The sequence below is a fragment of the Benincasa hispida genome, chromosome 4, assembly GCF_027475165.1.
Source record: "Benincasa hispida cultivar pf3 chromosome 4, pf3_genome.v1.1, whole genome shotgun sequence".
Lineage (NCBI taxonomy): Eukaryota > Viridiplantae > Streptophyta > Magnoliopsida > Cucurbitales > Cucurbitaceae > Benincasa > Benincasa hispida.
In genome coordinates this window covers 69,169,421-69,192,702 of record NC_143481.1, presented here as the reverse complement: position 1 = coordinate 69,192,702, position 23,282 = coordinate 69,169,421, and the positions used below count along the sequence as shown (strand labels likewise).

At 35.9% G+C, this 23,282-nt stretch overlaps 1 protein-coding gene across 1 annotated transcript; it reads right to left on the bottom strand.

Moving 5' to 3' along the window:
• Nucleotides 1–10,243: 10,243 nt before the first annotated feature.
• Nucleotides 10,244–22,861, bottom strand: LOC120075635 (dynamin-2A-like). The gene is made up of 22 exons (XM_039029213.2): nucleotides 22,392–22,861; nucleotides 21,365–21,415; nucleotides 21,126–21,246; nucleotides 20,681–20,773; nucleotides 19,882–19,943; nucleotides 18,715–18,832; nucleotides 18,028–18,370; nucleotides 17,184–17,331; nucleotides 15,955–16,056; nucleotides 15,710–15,829; nucleotides 15,309–15,392; nucleotides 15,032–15,159; nucleotides 14,750–14,834; nucleotides 14,473–14,611; nucleotides 13,286–13,362; nucleotides 12,606–12,662; nucleotides 12,157–12,298; nucleotides 11,906–12,057; nucleotides 11,595–11,708; nucleotides 11,424–11,491; nucleotides 11,134–11,303; nucleotides 10,244–10,964 (listed from the first exon to the last, which is right to left on the bottom strand). The coding sequence occupies exons 1-22, from the start codon at nucleotides 22,551–22,553 to the stop codon at nucleotides 10,732–10,734; spliced, it is 2,769 nt and encodes a 922-aa protein (XP_038885141.2). The 5' UTR covers nucleotides 22,554–22,861; the 3' UTR covers nucleotides 10,244–10,731.
• Nucleotides 22,862–23,282: the final 421 nt, after the last annotated feature.

Below are 23,282 nucleotides of genomic sequence, written 5' to 3'. Positions count from 1 at the left end.
AAGGGATCAGGAACGTTGTGCTTCAATACGATCTTCGTGACTACCACATCATCGCGGTGCACAATCTCCCTGATCAGGTGATATTTCCATTCAATGTGCTTACCCCAACGATGACTCCAAGGCTCCTTCAAATTTTCCACAGCCCCACTGTTATCACAATAAAGAGTGATAGGAAATCCATATTTGGAACAACTTTCAAATCTGAAAGGAATTTCCTCAGCCAAATAGCCTCCTTAGCTGCTTCACAAGCAGCTACGTATTCGGTTTCCATAGTGGAGTCCACAATACATCCTTGCTTGATGCTTCACCAGACTACAACCACGGCCCTGCCCCGCCCCGCCCTATGGAAATCTCTACTTGGCTTCCTTAATTGTCCAATTAACCTCTCAAATGAGCAAGGCCAATGTCGTTGGCTCAACTCCAATGCCTAGCACAACACCAACACATGGGCAAATACTTAGCCATTTTTCTAGCTTCCAACACATGGGTTACACTTAGCCAAATTTTCTAGCTTCACCCTAGAGTCAAGCTTTCAAACTTAACCTTTTCTTCTAACTTCTTACCCTTTTCTCTACAATTACACATTAATTTTCACCTTAACCTACTCACCATACTGGTCTCAGTAGATTTGAGTAATTTATCTTTAAATTCAAATTGTCAAATAAAACTAACCATAATAAATAATTTAGTGATAAAGTTAATTACTTAATTAAAATTTGTTCACGATAATGATTTAAATTAATTGACTTTTTACAAAAAAAAAAAAAAAGGTAACAGGAAAAAATTCGGGTTCCCTGCGAATTCCCCACGGGGAATCCCCGCTCTGATTCCCGTGGAAAATTTCACGTGGATGGGGAATGAAATGGGGAACGGGAGACGGGGATAGGGAATGGCATCCCTGGCCCCACCTCGCCCCATGGACATCTCTACTTGATTTCCTTAATTGTCCAATTAACCTCTTAAATGAGCAAGGCCAACGCCGTTGGCTCAACTCCAATGCCTAGCACAAGGCCAATGCATGGGCAAATACTTAGCCATTTTTCTAGTTTCCAATGCATGGGTTACACTTAACCAAATTTTCTAGCTTCACCCAAGAGTCAAGCTTTTAAACTTAACCTTTTCTTCTAACTTCTTACCCTTTTCTCTACAATTACACATTAATTTTCACCTTAACCTACTTATCATACTGGTCTCAGTAGGGAATATACACAAGTAGAGAAATTAGGGCTCAGGGTTTACAAATCATGCCTCGAAAAAATGGCAGACTGCGCAAGCAACCAGTAGGGACTCGTGATGCTACCTCAAAAGCGACGGAGGAAGACCAGGGTGGATCAAGTCATCCGCAAGCAAAAGGGAAGGGGACGAGCAACTGCTGGGGAAATTTGCTCGATATTTGGTAGAAAGTTTAGAAGAGGTGTCAGTAGACCCTGAAAAATGTTTCAGCATTGAACGGTTGAAGGAATTGGGAGCCACAACCTTTGAAGGAACAACGAACCCAGCAGATGCAGAAGCTTTGTTCGTGATAGTAGAAAAATATTTTAGGGTAATGCGATGCCCTGAAGATAGAAATGTAACACTAGCTACCTTTCTATTTTAGAAAAGAGTTGAAGACTGGTGGCATATGTTTGAGAGCAGAAGAAGAACAGGGGAAGAAATTACTTGGGAGGAATTTGATAAGGTCTTCCATGAACAATTCTATCCCCAAATATTTCGTGATGCAAAAAGAAATGAAGTTCTAGACCTCATGCAAGGCTCATCATAAGTAGCCGAGTATGAGCAGAAGTATATAGAGCTTAGCAAATACGCCACCAGCATAATTCAAGACGAAGAAGAAAGATGTAGAAGGTTCGAAAGAGGGTTGGGAGCCAAGATACGGACACCCGTAACCACTAATGTTAATAGATAAGAATTTCCAAAATTAGTGGAAACGGAAATACGAATGGAGGCTAGTCTAGAAGGGCCAACAAAAGCAAAACCCGAGGAATGGAGAGAGAGAAGTCAAAAAATTTCCTTAGGGGTTTCAAATAAGAAAATAAGTAAGACCAACTCCAGAAAGCAAAAGACAAAGATGGAACCTATACAGGAAGAGGCGCACATTCCTAAAGAATTCATAGCGAGTGTTACCCAAAGACCATGGTGTTTGAACTGTAGGCGGTATCACTTTGGACGATGTTATGGAGGAGCGAATGTATGCTACAATTGTGAAGAATCTAATCATTACAAATGGAATTGCCTTCAAACGGGAAAAGAGGACAAAGGGAATGGAAAAGCTCCAGAGACATTTAGAAATGCATACTATGTTACTTCTGTTTATAAATGCTTTTACTTTCTTGTACATATGTTTTATTTTACTTTATGATAAATAAAGTATATTTTTGACAATCTGTGTTTGTTTGCTGAAATAATTGCTAGCTAACAGATGGGGTTAAATCAAGAAGGAAATCCTCTCTATGCAAGATGTGAGAAATACCATCTAAGAGAATGCTTGCAGATAGATGCTATATATGCAAACGAACTGGGCATAAAGGGAGACAATGCCCAGAGTTCTTTCGTTTCCTCAGCCATAAGGAAACAACAACCGACCCCAGTAAGGATTTTCCTTGCCACAGATGTCATAGGAGTCATCAAAAGGATGAAGAGGGAAGAGAAGGTTATGCCTAAAGTAGAGCAACCAGGGCATCACTGTAAAGACTGCCCAACAAATAGTTCTGCCAGTGGTTCAAGAAGGAATCAAGCATGGAAGGACTATTGGTATTAGGGTAATAGTGAAAATGGGTGCTTGTAAATAAGTTTTATTTAAATAAAAATGTTGCCTGTAAATACTCTAAATAAGTAATAAAGTAATATTTACAGCAAGAATCCAATTTCGAGGATGAATTTTTTCTAAGGAGGGAGGAATTGTGATACTCTCACCTTAGGATAATTAAGTAGGGTGGAAATTTAGCTAAGTGTTTGCCCATGCGTTAGCCTTACTCATTTGAGTGGTTAGTTGAACATTTAAGGGAGCCAAGTGTGGCCGAGTAAAGAAAAGCCATGCATTGGTCAAGGCATGTGACAACTAAGTTTTGGAGGTTAGCATGCATGCAGCAGAATCAGGTGTGCGTGAGCGTGGCGCTTGGCGTTGGAGTGTTGCACGCGCGGATGATCATGTAGCTACATGTGGCGCTAAGTGATGCACTATACGATAGCACTACATGATAGGCGATGGCACTACACGATAGGCGTGAGCGCTAGACGATGGGCATAATGCGTTAGACGATAGGGTCAACACTACACGATGAACGACAGCAAGAAATACGCGATAAGCGACAGCGAGATCGTTAGATGATAAGTGATAGCGAGAGATCACTAAACAATGAGCCGATAGGCTATGCACTGAACGATGAGCGACAGCAAGATCGTTAGGTGATAAGCGAAAATGAGAGATCACTAGACGATCGAGCTATACGATGGGGCATAAGTACTATGCGATAGGTTCAGACGCTAGACGAGGAGCGACAACGAGAGGGCTGGATGATAAGTGACAACAAGAGATTATTAGACGATGAGCCATACGATAAATGCAAGAGTTATACGATGTGCTATGAGCCAAGGACATCTGAAGCTGTGGACTGGAAAGAACATAACCATACATATGATAATAAAAAAGGATGTCTGAAGACCATGCAATTTGAGTTGGGCGAAGGAGAAGGCATGCAAATTGATTAGGTTGAGCTGGAAAAAGAAAAGGCAGACACTTCAAGCTGGTGGTGGCAAGGAAGGGCGTTGGTAGCCTGAAAAGGGGACGCTTGGGCATGCAGTAGGCTGGATGTGTCAAGACACGATGAAGTAGGAATGCCTATAAATAGGGCAAAGGGCTTCACTTCAGTTCACAAGAGCTTTTCCACTTTGAGAAATCACCTAAGAGGAGAGGTTGAGAATAATTAAGAGGGAACCTTGCGTCGAACAGAGGAAGGATGTGTTGATTTGTGCGTTGATCAAAGCAAGGGTGCAGAGGTTGTACAGATTGTACGAACAGACAGCAGTACTAAGTTTAAACAAGGACTTCTTACAAACTACTCATGCAAATTAGGTAGCAGAAGAGTCTGGGTTGTAGTAAGTGGTCGAGGTCTGCCACAAGATAGATTAATTACTAGAAAAAAGTGTGTAGTCGGGATGGGGCTACTGTTGTAAAACATAGTTTAAAAAGTGTAAACTGGTTTCCTAAACAAAGTTACAATTTCAGTTAGTTTTGTTAAGTTTTTCACTACGTAATTAATTGTTTTAAAGGATACTAGTAAAAGTGGGCAATAGACATCATGAAAGAGTTATATTTGTTGTCTTCACACCTCCTTTTAGGTAAGAGGTAAACTTGGGAGGAGGTGTGACATGAGCAATGCTTTCAAAGACTCTGAGATGAGAAATCCCAAGTTTCCCTCCACTTCATGCTTCTTGTGGCGTTTTTCTAGATACACTTTTTGTTGGAGATCGGTTAGATAGGTAGACTGCGCATGCTACTACTTCTGCCAAAAACTCCTTTGACAGTTTTTTGCTTTTAAGCATACTTCTTGCTATGTTCAAAATTGTTCTGTTCTTTCTTTCTGCCACGCCATTTTGTTAAAGGATCTTGGCACAGTCAAAGGTCAACGAATTCCATGATCTTCACAATATTTTCTGAATTAATTTGATGTGAATTATCCTCCACGATCAGATCTCAAGACCTTGATCACTAGATCACTTTCTTTCTCAACAAGGGATTTAAACTTCTTGAAGTTCTTGAACACCATTGATTTATGCTTTAAGAAATATGCCCACATTTTTCTTGAAAAATCATCAATGAAGAGAAGGAAATAGTTACTTACCAAGTGAGCTTGGCTTGATTGGTCAGCACACATTTGTATGTATAAGTTCCAAAGGCTTTTGAGCTCTTGAGTTTGACTCCTTTGGGAAGCTTTTCTTGAACTGCTTACCAAGTAGATATCCTTCGCACACTTCATCAGAGCGGTTTATGGAAGGCAACCCTCTCACCATGCTCTTCTTGGAGAGTGACTCTAATCCCCCAAAATTGAGATGCCCATATCGAATATGCCAAATCCAAGATGCATCTTTGTAACTAATCTTGAGGCATTTTGCGATGTTATTTTGAATGTTGAGTATAAACATTCTATTTTTGGTCATTGGTACCTTAGCAATCAAATTACTTGCATTATCTCTTATAGAAAGATTATTGTCTTTTAGTCGAATGTCATATCCTTTCTCTAGGTGTCGAATGTCATATCCTTTCTCTAGGTGTTGGCCTAGGCTCAAGATATTACTCTTCATATTTGGCACGTAATAAACATTTGAAATAAATTGGTGACTACCATTCTTCAATCGGATGAGAATGTTACCTCTTCCTTTTACTTCTACCTTGGATCCATCTCCAAAGGCTACATTGCTACTCACCGATTCATCAAGTTCCACGAACATGCTTCTTTCTCCACATATATGGTTGCTTACCCCAATGTCCAGGTACCATGCATTATTTTTGCTCCATTCATCATTCGTGCAAGACATTAATAAAGTGCCACATTCTTGACTTCTTTCTTTAATGTAGTTCACTTTCTCTTCAACTTTATTATTTTTAAGAGCTCTACATTCGGATGCATAATGACCGAACTTCTGACAATTATAACATTTAATGTTTGATTTATCGTACCTTGATCTTGAGTTTTCTTGTCCACGACCTCTTGTTGAGTTTCCTGATCCTCTTTGAGAGTTATTGTTGTTGTCTTCATAGGGCCTCCAACCACGTCCTTGCCTTATCTATAACCTCTTCCTCGTCCTTGATGCCCACCATGTTCTCATCCTTGTTCGCTTCTATTATTCGAACTAATTGCTCCACTAATCGAATCAACTTGCCACTTGAGCAATTGATCGATGATTCCTTCCTTCTTCTTTTTCTTTTTTTCATATGCGTGTAAGAAGCCATGAGTTGCTCAATGGTCATGACCTCCAAGTATTTTGTCTCTTCGATTATGGCGACGATATGTTCAAACTTTGGATCTAATAATCTGAATATTTTCTCCATGATTTTAACATCATCAATCTTTTCATCATTTCTTTTAAGTTGATTGGTGATAGTTAAGACTCTAGAAAAATAGCTTGAGATGAGTTCCCCCTTCTTTCATATGCAAAGTTTCAAACTCAGCTCTTAGAGTTTGAAGACGTGCGTTTTAACTGGATTTGCTCCCTTGTATGATGTTTGAAGCTTCTCTCATGCTTCTTTTGTCATCTTTGTTCTGAAATCTTCTCAAAAGCATCATCATTTAATCCTTGATATATTAGATAGAGAGCCTTCCCATCTCTCTTTCTTGAGTGTCTCAAATTATCCCTTTGTGCTTGTCATTCTCCGATTCGATGTATCCTTTCTCTACGATCTCCCACACATCTTGTGAGCCAAGGAGAGCCTTCATCTTGATACTCCAATTACCACAGTTGCTCATGTTGAGCGTAGGAACTTGAAATGGAACCATGCTATTGCTTGTCATCTTCTTGAAAAGAGTCTTTAGGCTCTATTACCATTTTGTTGGAAAGAAATTTTGGAGGTTGGAGGAAATTCGAAGAGAGAATTGAGAAAGAGGCTACTTGTGTTATTGAGCACTTTTAATTTTTTGGCTTGATACAAATGTTAAGACATACCTCCTATTTATAGTAGTTGGCTCCCCTAAATCTACGGCTAGGATTTTGCCAACACATTCATGATCTAATGGTTACAAATGTTTATCTAGACTATTCTCTACGATTACTTATTTTTCTCATACTTTCTAGAGAATCCTACAAATGTTCTAATATTTCCTACATGTAATTTCTCTAGAATATTCTAATGTTTGATATTTCTAGAATTTGGACTTTTGTTTGGGCTAGGCCCAATTTCTTTTAACCCAAAATCAAGTTTACATTTCAACAGTTAGTTTTTGTCAAGTCCAAGATTATGGATTGAATTTTCCAAGTACCCTATATAATGAAATAAGAGGAATATCTAGTTAATTAATATACCATAATCCAACACAAGATTAAATAACTCGTAACTAAATTAATTAAGAAAGACTTACAGTATTTTTTTTAAATATGTGAAAGACATCTTTAGGTTCCCACAATCTACCGCGCTCACTTGGTTCAACATTTTCTTTTTGAACAATTGTTTTGCACATCTCTTGAATCAAGTCATGCATCCAAAGTTCAAAGTTGTTTCTAAAAAGATATGAGACTTTTTTCAATAGAAATAACATCATGCAGGAAAAAGCCACAAGTATCCCATACTGAGATGGCATATTTAACATTCTCTCCCTTAAAGAAACATGTCTTTCTCACTCAAATTAAGTCCTTCAAAGCTTAATACTAGTACTCTCTTAAATATTTTGTCGTTAGAATATATTTCTAGTCCAGCCAAAGCACTTTCCCATGTTATCTCATCTTTTTTTTTTTTTTTCCGTAGATGAGAATCTAAGAGCTTGAGAGCTAATAGAATGTTGCATGCATAATTTATAGTCGTTCTAGAAAGCTCTAGGTAATCCTGGAGCGATTGGCTTGTTTCAAGCACATGGTGACTAAAGAGAAGCAAAGCTTCCTCATCACTCAACTACTCTTTTGCGTAATCATAAACTTTATCCACCTGATCAGTAACAGCTGTTATGACAATTCTACTTCCTACTTCAAACCAATTGCGTCCTCTGTTAAATTTTCTAATTGTTCCATGTTATCAATATCATCGAGAACAATGAGCACCTTCATTTAACTTAGGTGTAACTCTTTTGTGTAACTCCACTAGCACCCCATTGAAATGTGCTACGTGGCACTTTTATTGAAAAAACGACAAATACGGAAATGGAAGATTGTTGTATAGCTTCAAGACAAGTGGGAGGGATCTGTTGTCCTCTATTGAGCTCTTCATCGGAAAAAAGTTGTGATTCCTTTGCGTTTGAATGCAGCCTGAAGATGGCTAACAAAATTATTTCTTACATCTTCACCTTGAAAACTCACGAACACATCATTATTCAGCTGCAATATTATCGTTCGGAGTTGAAACGGATTCAGCCATTTGGAGAGCAACAACATGAACTGATCGAAAGAAGGAGAAGATTTCCACGAAGCAGATCATTCAGGAGACAATTATAATTATACAGCATTGAAATTAATTATGGTTAATGACATTGAAGAAGAGTGGACTTCTGCTGCTGCACATTTTATTCTCCAAACTTGTCCCACAATTATGCAAAAAACGCGTGAATAAAGGTCAATGACTTTTGCATAATATATTAATAATAAAATTCAATGCAATATATAGAGAGAGAGGTTAGCTTAGTCGACAATAATTGATTTCCACTCTTTTTTTAAAAAGTCATAAGTTCAAATGTAAGTATAACGGGATGCATAGGTCATAAATATCGGGAAAATAGTCAAATGTAAGTATAACGGTACATTTTTAGAATTTGACAATAGATTTCATAGGTTAAATGTATTGTCATCATGTCACATCATAAATTTGATAAGGTAACTCGGGATAGGGTGTGACACTTTGTTATTCGTGACAGTACAAAATAATTTATCTTTTTACCTTGTTAAAGTCTCTGAAAAGGGAGAGATCTTCTTTATGGTTGAGAATGATCTGTTTTGCATAGATAAGAGTGGGAGGAAGATGGAAATAAAAGGATTCCATCAAAACAAGGTAAAGAGTTAAAGGGGCTTCTCATAGTGAATCCTCACTGCTTTTTGATAGACCCCTAGTTACTAAAAATGTGTAGATTGGGGAGGAGAAGGATAGCTTTTGTGGAATTTTCTTGTAATTGGTTCTCTGTTATGAGATCCTTCAGTGGCAGGGGAGCGCTCTAATCCTCAATGCTTGTTGATAAATGAAGGAGAATAGTACTTTTTCGGTGCTCTCGTGTGTTGATAATGGGGCCTTTTCTATTTCCAATTTGGTGTTTGCACTTTTAGCTTTCTCCTTCCCATAATCACCACCTGCATTTTCATGGAGATGAATGAGAGAGAATGACAAAGAAAGGCTCTGCTAACAAATCACTATGTCTCTTGTTCTAGCTCATCTCGCTCTCTTCGTTTCTTCACTCACAAAATCAGTTCTCTCTTTCATCTTTTATTCATCGGAATTGGTCGCATCGGAACTGCTTGCATAGACTCGTCGTGCCGGAGGAGAAGTAAAAGAAGACGTACATAGAAGAAAAAGCTGTAGAAGAAAAGGACGACGTGCAGAAGAAGATTTCTCACAATGGAGAAAAAAAGGAAAGAAAAAAGAAGGGCAATACCATAACTTCACGTGGTCATAATAATATGGACATTTGATATTTTTTTAAAAAAAAAACTAGATTATTTATCATTTTGGACCTTTAAAATGGGTCTTAACAATTATCTCCAAAGAAACCAAGGATGGAGAGAAAGAATTAAAATAAATAAATTAAAAGAAAAAAGGACCTTTTCCAAGCCATCTTGCCATATCAACCCATCTATCATTTATTTTATTATTTAAATATAATGATTATTTTAGGAGACTAAATGAATTGAAGCAAGGTCTATCAAATTTTTTTTATCATTAAGAGAAGATACAAAGGGTTATGGTTTTTTGTCTTTTGTTTTTGAGAAATAATGTTCTCTACCCCCCGTTTAGTTAGTTTAAATTAAACGTTGATGGTTATTATATTAAATGCAAGAATAATTGTTCATAAAGAATTGAAACAACTATTCACCAATAGTTTAAAGAACAAAGCAAATTTTGAATTAGAAAACGTACCTTTAAAAAAGTTATTTCTGTTTTCAAAATTTTATGTACATCATTGTAAGAAATATGAATGAAAGACTTAATTTTTAAAAATAAAATAAAAAACCAAATGGTTACCAAATATGACCTAAATAACCTCTCCAGTCTCCAAAGATCACTTACCATATCCATCCAATTTCCATTTTTTCCATAATGGATCACTCAAAGTAGTTAATATAGCTATAAGTATAACCTCGAATTAACGTTAACATTAAGAAAGATTTGAATTGTGAATATAACCTTTGGTTATATATTGGCTTTATGAATAAAATTGTCATCTGGGAGTGAGGATTTCAAATTAGTGATCTGACAAAAATATTGCCTATTGCTTAATGTTATAATCAACAAAGTAGGGAGAATCATTGCCAACCAACATGTATAACAAATATCCTTGTAGAAGTACGAATATCCTTGTAGAAGTAAATTTTTCCAAAGGGGGGAAATTGGGCAGCATTTCAACTTAAACCCTTAAAAAGATTTACCAGTCTCCTCTATTTTAAATGAAAAGTATACAACTGTTACAATGCCATCAAAGGAGAGTGCATGTTTGAGATGGGATCACTATCACCACAACACAAATACATTAGTGTCCAAAAATGGGTGCAAACAATAAAGAAGGAAAACAAAATCTTAAGACATGAATACGAATGTGAAGGGATATATTGGTAGATTCCATGGATACTTTTTTTTTTAGTCGAATATCGTAGCACGGGGCAAGGTCGACCTCCGGAAGCTAATGGAACTTTGATTCCTATGTACACGCCAATCTTCTTTCCAAGTTCCAAAGGTAAATCTACTGTTCTCCCCGGTATTGGACTAGTAGAAACATATGAATTTCAGAAGAAATTGGAGTACGCAAATTCTGGTGTGCATTGGAGTCGCCCGACAAAAAAATATTGATGAAGATAAGCAAAACATCAAAGAGTATAAACTCAGTCCAACTAATAGTATTTTGAAGCCGAAGATGGAGGAGGGGGTGGAGGCATCCGGTTCGGAGTGCGACGACTGTTGGAGCTTGAACGTGAGTTCGGGTCCCCATTTTGATCTGGATCACTATAACGTCGACTATGACCATTGGATGAGGATTTATTGTAGTTCGCAGGACCATTGGCTGCAGCATCAAATGCAGATTTCCAGTCTTCACCTGATGAAGCACTCATTTTTGGACTGCTTTCTGAAAATATAAACATTTATATATACAGGGGGGAAAAAGTGGTTGAATGTAAACTACAATTAAAATCAAGCTCAAGGAATCGAGTCTGAGTAAACTGACACACTGTAAAGTAAAATTCATGAAAAGTTATATAGAAAGCAAACATAAAAGAAAGCCATTGATTGAATACCTGCACCGCTATCGGACCAGTTGGCTGCAGCAGCCGCTCGGTTGTCATGTACGCTGAGTTGACGTAGTAATTTAGAAAGAAGAGCTGATTGTTTTTGGCAGCGCTCTCTCTTATTCTTTACATTGTGATCCTCGAGAAGTAGCTCCTCTATCCTTGGTGTGCTTTGAGCACTACCGAAGAACGATAAAAAAAAAATCTAAATCATTAGCATATTAAATTTGAAAATAGAACTGCCACAATCATCCATAGATTAACAAATGTCGGAAACAACAAGCAGAATTGGATTCAACCTGATGGAACTATACAACTGATTTAGCATATCTTCCTTGGCTTTCTCAACTTGGCAGAGTACAACTGCCTGTTCAATTCAATCAATCAATCAGCAAGATATTGAATTAAAATTCGCACAGGATAGAGGGGCGTATTGATAAGCAGAGTAAATTGATTGTCCAGAAGTTTACTTTTGGGACATTGGCAGCCAAACTGTTCAAGACAGCTTCAACATAGCCACGAACTTCTTGGGACATCCACCGTAGTTCCTCTTCAGGATCAACAGGTCTTCTATTCATCGTATCCTTGATCAAGTGAAACCAAAGTTTCTAAACAGTCGCTTCTTTTTCCAAATTAACAGTTATATAATTTATAATTTCAAAATGGATTATTTGATAAATAAGAACAATATCTTATAAAGCAAAAATGACTTGTTGGCTCCTCAGAAGTCGTCATCATCAAAAACTTGTTGCAAAGAAATGGATGCGAGTTGGTAACTTACAAGAGAACCATCTGAAAGACTCTGCCGCATCGGAAGACCACTTTCAGGACCCTTCATCTGTCCTCTAGAAGGTTGAATAACATTTCGTATCTTATTCATCCATTCAACCTTGTCGGAAATACTTTCGGCCTTCAAGACTACAGCATTGTGTGCTGAACAGAGAAGAATGGGTTGTTACTTGAAACACAAAACAAGCAGAAGGATCCACTGCCAGTTGTCAAATAACTGGATCAAATTAACAGAGAACAAACCTTTAAGAACGGTTTTATATGCAACCTTGCTCGTGATCTTGAACACGAGACCTTTTCCAGAATCTGGTCCATTAGCTTTCTTATCCTTTGAACCCTTTGAAGAAGCTTCTTCCTCGTCTGAAGCCTCCTCAACATTACATTCCTGCAAAGTTATTTATAACAGAGAAGATGACTACTCAAATATCGCACCATAATTATTCAGAAGACCAGCTGCCCGCCCAGGCATTGACTAAATTGAGCATCAGCTGTGATAGAGATGATGAGGATGGAATTGGAAAAAGAAAGAAAAAAAATTCTATATCATAGGAGAAAAGTGAATTTCTAAAAAGATGTTACTAGCAGTTTGAAAATTATATTGTAAAAAATGAATTTCTAAGATAACTATAGTAAACTCGACCACATCTAGAACTAGAAAACTTAATAATCTCTGTACCAACGGTTCTTCATACCTCCAAAGTGATCACACCACGGAAATGTCTCTCCTCTTGCTTTTTAGTGTAACCAAGCTGACATAAGAAAGGAAAATTTGTAAGAACTATTCTTCTAGCACATATTAGATGGAGGACAGATATCAGCAACAGTTACACCAAAAGTACACAGATTCCCTTTCATAATTTGGTCCATATTACGAATTAGATATTGCATACAGGAAGCCATCTTAAAACTTAGGATAAAGCCACAAGCATAACCCACACCTTAAATCATCAAAAAAATCCCAAAGTGGTTAAGTACCCACGAAGTTTCTAGAGATATAAAGCAACAGAATTAGACATACAGATGGACGACGAAGAAGCTAACAGAGTATTAGCACATCTTTTCAAAACATCAAATCATTCTTTTGCAGATAATTTAAAAAATATTATCACCTAAATATGTGCAGCTACTGCATACTACGCATAACCAAAGGGAAACTGCAATTCAAACTTCATAGCGATATGGTTTACTAGTACTTGCCGATAAGATTCCATAAACTACGACACAGTTCTTTTTATAAAATAGAAGGGGGCATGATAAATGGAATACATAATATAGAATGATGGAAAAGAGAAATTTACCATGTGAACATTCTTCAAGCCTTCAGAATTGCACATAATAGCTAATGGAAATAATAAAAGAAAAATACACATACCTTTCCAGTCTTCTCATTTAAAACGAACCATCTTTTACTCCATCCATTTGTTTTGGCACTTTTCTTTAACAAAAAACCTAGCATATTTGAAAATTTGAAAGTTAACAGGCGTAATCAAAGTAACCAAAATAGATACCTTCACCATAAACCAGATTCCAACATTCCAGATATCCAATAATGTAAATCTTCAACATCCAATCCATTCTTCAGATTTTGAATTCGACCATAAAATAAAGGGAATGAAATGTGTTAACGAAATAGATGATTATCTGACAGACACTATTCAAATGAGAAGTTAGATAATGGTTTTGAAAAAAGCTTTTAAAGCCAAGTCCCGATGCTCATAGGTAAGTGAGCTCGTAAGTAAGTGAGGCTCAAAATTTTAGCTTCAAAGTTGATATCTCATATCGTTGAGGTTTGTGCTTCCATAAAAGAGCATAGTTATCTTTTGGCCCCATAAAATCACTAGAGTAAATAAAATTAATTCTCTGCACATCCTCCAAACTCATAAAAGCACCCAATGTAGTGCAATATACCAAGAGATAGGATTGTCTAGCCCATTACTAAAATCACCAAAGCTTTTAAAAAAATATTGAAGATATAAACTAAAGAAAATAACAATTTATAAGTGATAAAATAACAATGTTCTGAATGATAAGTTTTTACTTATGAAGATCATTGTGGTAGATCTGAGTTTTTTCTTTAACAGTTATATAATCTTAATGGTTAGTGATACTTTAACCATAAACTTAGTTGTCTTTGTGAGTATGTGTTTCTTGTGAGTATGTGTGTCTATGTTTTTATATTTAAATGGAGGCTTACAACTCAAATCTTCGACAGAACAGGTCCTGAAACCATTTTTCCTTTTTCAAAACACTAATAAACTTTCAAACTCAAGCAACTTTCATTGATTTCCTAAAACATGAGTCTGTATGCATATTTTGGCCTAAATGAGTCCCCAAACACAGCGACAAAATTAGATCTACTAGCATAAATTAATAACTCAAGTGTCCTCCATTTGGGGTTCCTCGTCCAACAAAAGGTTCACCACAAGATTAGATGTTTTAACAGCTCAAGAAAATTAGAAGTTTCTATAAAGTAATGGCCATCAATTGCACGAGAGAGCAAACAGAGAGGATTGCTAACAATTTGCAGAACCGATAAAGTACACACACACGTGTACATACCTGCTGTTATTTCCCCTTCTGGACCAGCAGTCTTCAAACCAGAAGTTTCCTGTACTTCTTTGTCCTCTTTGCCAGGTTTTTCCTTCATTGATTTCAGGCTTCCACTACTTTGTTGACCACCGGTTTGAGGACTAGTTGCCTGACCCAAAATAATATCAAGGAAAGAAAAAAGGGAAAAATAGTGAACGATGCTTATGGTAAACACACCGAGGAAAAGTGAGAGAAAATCAAATATTATATTAACTTTCTGCAATTTGAAGCAGAAGAGAACAAATACCCTGTTTAATATTGCTTGCTCTGCCTCTTGACCTTTCTTTGACGATTTATGTTTCACTTCCTCCTCTCGACGCTGTCTCTCCATCCTAACTCATACAAAATACACTTAAAGATTGTTCTAAGGAAAATATATATGATTTTTCAATGGTAGGTTAAATTATGTGGACTAAGGAAAACTTAGGGGAAGGTTGATTACAGTTATTCAAACCTTTAAATGTTCAATAACATAACTGTTTACTCATTGAGGAAATTATATGCAAGCTAAAGAACATATTAGAAGTACCTCCTTTGTACCAATCGAATAAAATGTTGTGGAGGCACAAAAGCTCGCTCCATGTCAACCAGTGCAACTACCATTTTCTTTGCTTCATTCTTAAATCCATCTAATGCAGCACTTGCGAGAGCCACGATCTTCAAGAAAGATGATGATATTTTTATATATAGAGGCTCAAGGCCAAAGAATGACAGCCTTGATCATGCTATACGAGTATACCATTTTCTCTTCAAGAGAAATAAAGAGCACTATGACATTAGAAACTAGACAAATTTGTTTGCCATACCTCTCTCTTGAAAGGTGGGTATCTTCCAAGACCTGGTGTAGAGTTTGCAGCAGCAGAAACTATATCCACTAGAACGCGATGAACCTTTTTATCAGCCCAGCAAGAACTCCATAAGTAGCAGAATGAACTAAAAAATGAACTACATAAAGATGAACATGTGGCTTTTTTTCATATTTGGCAAGGTAGATGAAAACAAACTTTTACATTTTTTTAAAAAAAATGCTGTAAATGGGGAAGCAATTCAATCCCTAATATAGACAATGAAAGTGCAAAAAAGATGACAGAGATACAAACTTTAACATGCAAATTCTCTTTACTTTGTTCTGTACATGAGAATTGAACTTCGTATGACAAGGGGAAAAGACCAACCAAATGAAGAACCAAAGCCCAGCAAGGTTTACCTCATCAACGCAGAGACGTGATGGTTCTTTTGCAAGCTCTAAAACGCCTTTTATAAGAGATCGCAAACCCTTTTCAGGGGATATCAAATATGGTTGATAACCATCAGCTTCTAACACGATCTGTTTCAAAATAATCAAAAGAAAAAAAAGTAAATATTACAAAACATGGATATAATCTAAACACAAAACAAAAAATTCAATGCCAGAAGAACAGAACTGGTGAGAAAAAGCACACAAGAACGTACCCTCTTCACATTGTTAATGTCAAAATGTCTGTCTAGAGGGAGCTGCTTGATTCTGTTTGGAAAGTTTCCCTCAAAACTAGCAACAATTTTCCAACCAGCACCCTAAAATTGAAAATCGTCACATGCAACTGAAACCCCCTAATCAAAGAAATCGTTGAACTAATTTGATGTAGGAACCAGGATAATCATTCAGGCTCAGGTATTATTTTATATTAGAAGAATACTTTTTTAGGTCATCATACAAACTAACTTGATGAAAGGACAAAACTGTGACAACTATATTGGACTAGAAATTACACTAAGCTGAGGATTTTCTTTTTCTCTTTTTGTAATTAACAAAAACTTTCATTCAAACACAGCCAAATGTACCGGGAAAAAAAATAAAAAGTTGACTTAATTGTTGAGATATTTAGATGAATGCTTTTATAAATAAGGGTTGTTTTCAAATATAAGAAAACGAACCAGAATATTTACAAATAATAGCAAAATATCATAGTCTATCTGTGATAGACCGCGATTGACAACGATAGACTACTATTTGTGTCTATTTGTGTCTATCTGTATCATGATAGACACAAATAGTAGTCTATCGGTATCTATCATGACATAGATAGTATTCTATCACTGTCTATCGCGGTCTATCACAGATAAACTGTGATATTTTACTATTATTTGTAAATATTTTTAGCAGTTTTGTCATTTAAAATAATTTTCCTATAAATAATTTTAACTAATTTCAACAATTTACATTAATCATTTTAATTTAATTCTTGAACATAAGGAGAGTCTAACCAACTTCTGACTTCATATGAAATATAAAATATTATACATGGATAGCATTCCATTATCTAAGAGAAAACGAGGGCAAGAAAGATAAGTAATAAACATAGAAAATTACATTTTAATTTCATGATTGAGTTTGAAAGTCTTCAAATGCTTTCATTAAATAAAGTTCACTTTCACGTGTGAAGTTACTTAATTACATCATAGTTTTGAAATTCGTCCAGAACAGAAAGTTTGATATTTTTCCACCTATTTTCTTGTCCATTAACATGGGCCTTTTGGAACTAAGAAGATTTCACACGGACACACAAAGAAAGGTTCATATTACCAATTCTGCTAAGTTGGAGCAGCAACAAGAATGAAATCAACATGCATATTACTAAACAGCCACAGATGGGCCGCCACCAGATCAATTAAAGAGAACTTAAGATATTAATATCACTCACCTCACCAGTTGCAATGTGCTGAAGAAACTTATCTTCAAATTCACGGCAGAGTTGCAAGGCTACAGCTCTTGTCCCTTCAGCGCTTTCCCCCATTTGGTCACCAAGTTTCGATAACTCATCTTGAACAATCTGAGACTTTCCTTGTAGCCTAGCATATAGTAAATTAAGAAGTAAATAGAAACTAAGAAGCCAGTTAACAGAGTACACCAATATCCCCTACGGAGGAAGATCAAGATACAAATTATCTTTATTGGTCAGTCGTCACATTCTTCAACTTAATAACCCACGATTACATTGTGAAATTTTAAATTAAATATTAGTTGTCACAAAATTAAAAATTATCCATTTATTCATTTATGAACAAATAAATAAATAAATAAAATTTTCAACCCTCTATCAGTTGATCCAACAAAGTTCAAAGTTTTTTTTTTTAAATAAGAAACTTAACTTTCATTGTCAAAAGGAGGATACAAAAGAGGGTGAGATGAGATATCCCCACACACCAACAAAGTTGAAAGTTACAAATGGGAATTACAAGTGAAGCCACCTTTAGAAATGCAAACCTTACCAAGATCCAAAAAATCCTAAGCTTCAAAATATTTCAAGTTGGAAGGTTGTTTTTTAATATAGACCGCAAAAATATCGACATACTTAATAATACAAATTAATATGATCTACTCATGCAACTGGAACTGGATTTAAAAAATGGATAGGAAAAACTGGACAAAATTTAATGGAAAATTTCTTACATCACATACATAAATGTAACTCAATGCATCTAGAAGCCATGTAAAAGTGTATGATTAAAAAATACATTGATAATATAGCATCTAAAAGAAATTACCCTGATAATAGGTTTGGAAGTCTGACTTTCATACGGTTCCGTATTTGCTGAGCCAAAGCATCCACCAAAGCAATTCTACCCAGTTTACTCTGAGGGGCTCCAGTCAGTATGGATTTCAGACTTTCACTCTCGGCCCTCCAAGCAGTTTCCAAAGAATTTTCAGAGCCAACAGAACCAGACTGCGCAGTAGCAATTGAAACAGATTGACCAATTAAAGCAACCCATGGTATATCTGAAGCTCTTGGTGGTCCTTGATTTAATAATAAAGCCTGAACAGCAGCCAGAGATTTCTGATCTGAAGCAGCTTGATCTATTTTACTAATTATCCCAATGGTTCTAGTTCCTGCAATCAACATGATATTCTTCATTTTAACAACGAAAAAATTGACTGCAAAGGAGAGATGTTTCATAACAATGTAGTTACGACTTGGGCACAAAATAATGTCAATTGAAGGGAAAATAAAAGGGGAAAAAAATCAACACAGCCAGGAATGAGAAAGATGCATCCAGAAAAAGAGGCTGCTAACTCTCATATGAAAATGCCTACAATCCACAACAATAGTAAAATCAAAAGTTATAAGATTTATTGCAGCTACAGAACTAAAGAAAATATAAGTATCCCCTGCCTGCCCGCTCCCCTAAGAAGACTGAACATGTATCCTAATTTTCCCAGGTACCGAAATTTACCTTCACCGTCATATTCCTTTGCCAGTCTGAGGGCACGAGTTGAAGCAATCTCAGCTGCTTGAGAAGCAGGCACAATGACTAGCAAAATGGCATCATTGTGCTCACCATATTCACTAATCTATACAAGAAAAATTATCCGTCACTGAAACCGCTTGACCATAACAGAAAAATTAACAAAATTAAAACAGTAACCCAGGGGCATATAATTTTGAAATTGCTATATCACCAATCAAAATGTGTATTGTCTTCTAAAGTTTATGCATGGTGTATGGTAAGCATAAGAGTTATCGATATTCTACTTATTTATCACCATATAATCTATGATTTATTTAAAATTAATAAAGAACATTTTCAACATTAATTGGAGTAAGCAGAGCTCTCAGACTTACCATATTAGTTAGCTTGAAGGTACACTATTGTTTATAAATTACCAATTAGCTTTAAATGAGCCTCTCTCCAATAATTGCCTTTTGAAGCCTTTGAGCGTAGCATGCAATTTCCAAGCCCATCTATTTGTTCTTTTTCTTTTTTCAGTCTCTGGCAGTTTGCCCTCCAATACATGACCCCCTCTTAAACAGAAAACTCATCATCCACTCACCCGATTACAAAGGAAAGAAAACCTACCTCCATGCTATAACAAGTTCCCTAGGAGAATTCTCACCCTCCAAGAACATTTGTGGATTCTCTGTCATTTTACGATTCTCTCTTCATTTTTTTTACCCTAAAAACTACAAAGTGAAACGTGTGCTTAATACTAATCATAAATCAGCTTAATTGTTTTTTATGCAATATCTAAAAATCAGAGAATCTTGGAAAATTTAATAATTAAGTTAGCAGAAAAAAAAAATATATATATATATATATATATATATATATAGAGAGAGAGAGAGAGAGAGAGAGAGAGAGAATATTGTTAGCTTGCTAAATTTTAAAAAATGATCAAATTATCATAAAATTCCAGTAAAAGAAAGGACAATACTTAACCTTATTATTATACTTTCCACATTTAACTGTTTAGTGTATTCTTCTCAAAGGACCATAATTTATTTGTTTGACTTTAAAGTTCTTTAACACAACTCCCAACCCTCAGGGTTACTTCGTTAGAAACTAATAAGAAATGGAGAGAATCAATAGATGACAACTCCTCAAGTAGAAATTTGTGCTTACCATTGATTCACTCACGCTCCGCTGATCAAGCCCAGGTAAATCAATCAATTTCAACGGAGGTGCTGAGAGGAAGAATTGTAACTCAAGTACATAAGGGACACTAAAACATCAATTATATAAACATATATTTAAAAATAAAAATATATATATATGTCCCTTGCGTTATTGTTTGTTAAATATATAATATTCACAAATTTGAGTTGCTAGACACTAAAACACACTTTAATTATATAAACATATATTTAAAAATTAAAAAAATAAAATAAAACAAGATGCTGCATTGTACTTCATAAGATATGTTTCAGTCTCTGAAAAATCATATCAAAGACATAAGGGACACTAAAACATCAATTATAAGGAAATATTTTTTGTATTAACACCTTTATTTCCTTTAGGTTATTGTTTGTTAAATATATAATAATCACAAATTTGAGTTGCTAGACACTAAAAAACATTTTAATTATATAAACATACATTTAAAAATTAAAAATTAAAAAAACAAAAACAGAAACAAAAAAACAAGATGCTGTATTGTATTTCATAAGATTTGTTTCAGTCTCTGAAAAATCATATCAAAGACAACCACCCAACTCAATTTTCTGAATCAGAAAAGTATTTTCAATTTTTTGAAACTACTAATAAAAAGCCATAAACATTTGAATTCTAGTAGACGTGAGCAGAAGAATCAATATGCTGTTTTACTGTCATGCATATGCCAGTGTCCATCACAATTCCGCCAAATGTTTCATGAAACTAAAGCCTAGAAATTGTCAGCCGTAATCATGGACTCATGAGCTACCTGTACTAGTACGAAGCTTCAAATAGATTTCATCTCGACTCTTGCCAGATGAACCTTTACTCAATCTGTCCTGCAGAGAATGTCGCAAAGCACCTGCATAGATATAGGGAAAATGAAGATAAAAACATAGAGCAGAATATGGATTAATTGAGCATGTTTTTTTTCTTTTAAGAAACAAAAATGCTGGAAAATTACCAACAAGGACATTATCAGTTCACAAAAGAAGATAAAAATTCACCACCAACTGCAGTTAATAACTAAAAGTGCAGCTCTATTATTTAAAGAAACAAATTCAATGGATAATAAGATCTATAGGGAAGTAAGAAAAGAAATCAATGTAACAACTAAATATTGTAGAAATATTTATCAAACCATCCATAAAACACAAGCACAAAACTGTAATTCATGGATAAAGGCAAAGAGAGTATTCATTATAGTCACTGACTTGCAGAAACTGGCTGAGACTTATTGTCAATTTGCAAGATGATTGATTTGCTGCTCAACGAGCCATCCCTCTGTAAATCAATGCTTATGGGAGCTCTAGTAGCACCATTTTCCCCAGTTGGCTGGAAAAGAAAAATGGATATAAACTCAGTAAAGTGACAGTCTTAATGTTGGCATTTGTGTAGTTTTATATGTAGAAACTTAAAAGTGGGTTCTGAGAACATGTGAAATCCAACTTACCAAAACAGGATGTCCAATCAAGCTATTTAAAACTGCAGATTTACCAGCTCCCTGAAAAAGAAAAAACAAATCAGGACCCTTACCATGTTTTAGATATTAAGGTGCAAGAGCTTTCATGCTAGTGCATGAGCACTTCAGGAGCAAGGTGCAACGAGAACCGCAAGCTTCTTGCTTTGCTGTCCATTTACAGTTAATTATTCAGAAGTTCAGTTAAGGAAGTACTGAATATTCTCCTTCAAATGTTCGAGACAATAGAAAATTGCAATAAAATAAATGTAGAGCTTATAACACTATAACCATAGAACCATGAACAGCAAGCATAATATCCACAGCCAATTCAATTTCAAGTGATGGTTGAAACTCCATGTCATTTTATTTCCATATTTAAGGGAACTGCTTCAGCACTACCCCTCAATGATCGACTGGATATTTTCTTTACTCTTCAGGATGTTTCCAAATCTACACTTACATGCTCTCTGCTAGACATAGAACTTAGAGAAGTGTGGAATGAGATGTACGGAAACAAGTACTCGATCAGAAGTGACCTCTAAAATAATAACACTGCCGAGCTATCTTGTAGATGAATTATAATTTATCGAAGCAGAGCAAGATTCATCGTTTCTCATAGTGGTCTGGCTAACTCGAATTGCTAATGCCATGAAACATACCAACGCCTTTTCAAAAGCTACATGAATATTACGGAATATTAGATCGATAAATCAATCCATCATCCCGATCTCACGGAAACAGTTTCGAATGTCCAATGGCCTTGCAGTACCACAGGAGTCCGATCACCAGGAAGTAGTACATCTCCTTCCAATTATAATCATGTTTCAATCTCAATAACTGGAGTCGCATTTCTAAAAAAATCATGAGTTTTGGAATTTCATGGATCCAATCCAGATAGGATCTACCACTTCATGTAAAATTTTCGAAAATTTGATGAACAACGCATGCGCAAATGGTAAATAGATGCGAGAGCTACAGAATGTAATTCGATAACGAAGCAGGAGAGATGTGAACTTACCACATTCCCCAGGGCAACGACGTTGAGGAAAGTGGAAGGCCTGCGAGAGGAAGAACCGGAGGTGGAAGTTTCATCGACGTCCTCATCGGCGAGCAAAGCGGCAGCTTGCCGCATGGAGTCCGACAACTGAGCCAACTCCTCGATAGCCTCCACTGAATCCATTGTTTGTAGGATGAGAAGGTGATAACAGAGTTGGATCTAACTCGAAGGTGGTGGATCGATTCAATAGAAACCCCGTGATAAGATAGATCTCCGAATACGATTCGATTCCTCCAGAAAACTAGAAAAACCACGATATTGTTCTTGCTTCTTTCCCTTGCCCGAATGGCAACAATATCAGGCAAAATCGAACAGACTTCCCTCTCCACTTTCTCCACTATTTTCTAATTCTAAAAATTATTTGATCGCGTTTCAGTCAGTTTTCCCTCGTTCTTATTATCGTTCTTTTTAATTATTATTTTTTTTAGTACGTTTTACTAACATTATTATTATTATTGAAATTGATTCTGCGTATTTTCCATGAAATTGGCATAAGTGTCTTTTCAAAATTAATAAAAATGCCCAGACTATTTATGGTGGATAGTAAAATTTAAAGAGAACCCAAATCAGCTGAAAAAAAATCCAGCCCAAAAAGTGAAATACCGAAACTATCCTGCCCACACAACAAATCGTGACCTGATAGTGATTAAATCGGACTATCTAAATCCGCTCGATACTCACGTCCGTCTTCCACGTCTTCTTCTTACAACAACAAAAGATCTCTATCTATCACCCTCTATTTCACCGGCTTCTACCTCCATTCCTTATTTTTTTCTCCTGTCGCTGTTGCTTTAGATTTTCTAGTCTCTCCTTTCATCAACCAATTTCTTGTTGCTTATTTCGCCACCTCTT

What these genes read in the sequence shown, in the direction of transcription:
- LOC120075635 (XM_039029213.2), bottom strand. Translation starts at nt 22,553, where the DNA reads ATGGATTCAGTGGAGGCTATCGAGGAGTTGGCTCAGTTGTCGGACTCC. An exon ending in AGAAGGGGAAATAACAGCAG is followed by an intron (nt 13,363 to 14,472) that starts GTATGTACACGT and finishes CAAATATGCTAG; the next exon opens with GTTTTTTGTTAAAGAAAAGT. An exon ending in GTCTTTCAGATGGTTCTCTT is followed by an intron (nt 11,709 to 11,905) that starts GTAAGTTACCAA and finishes CACTTGATCAAG; the next exon opens with GATACGATGAATAGAAGACC.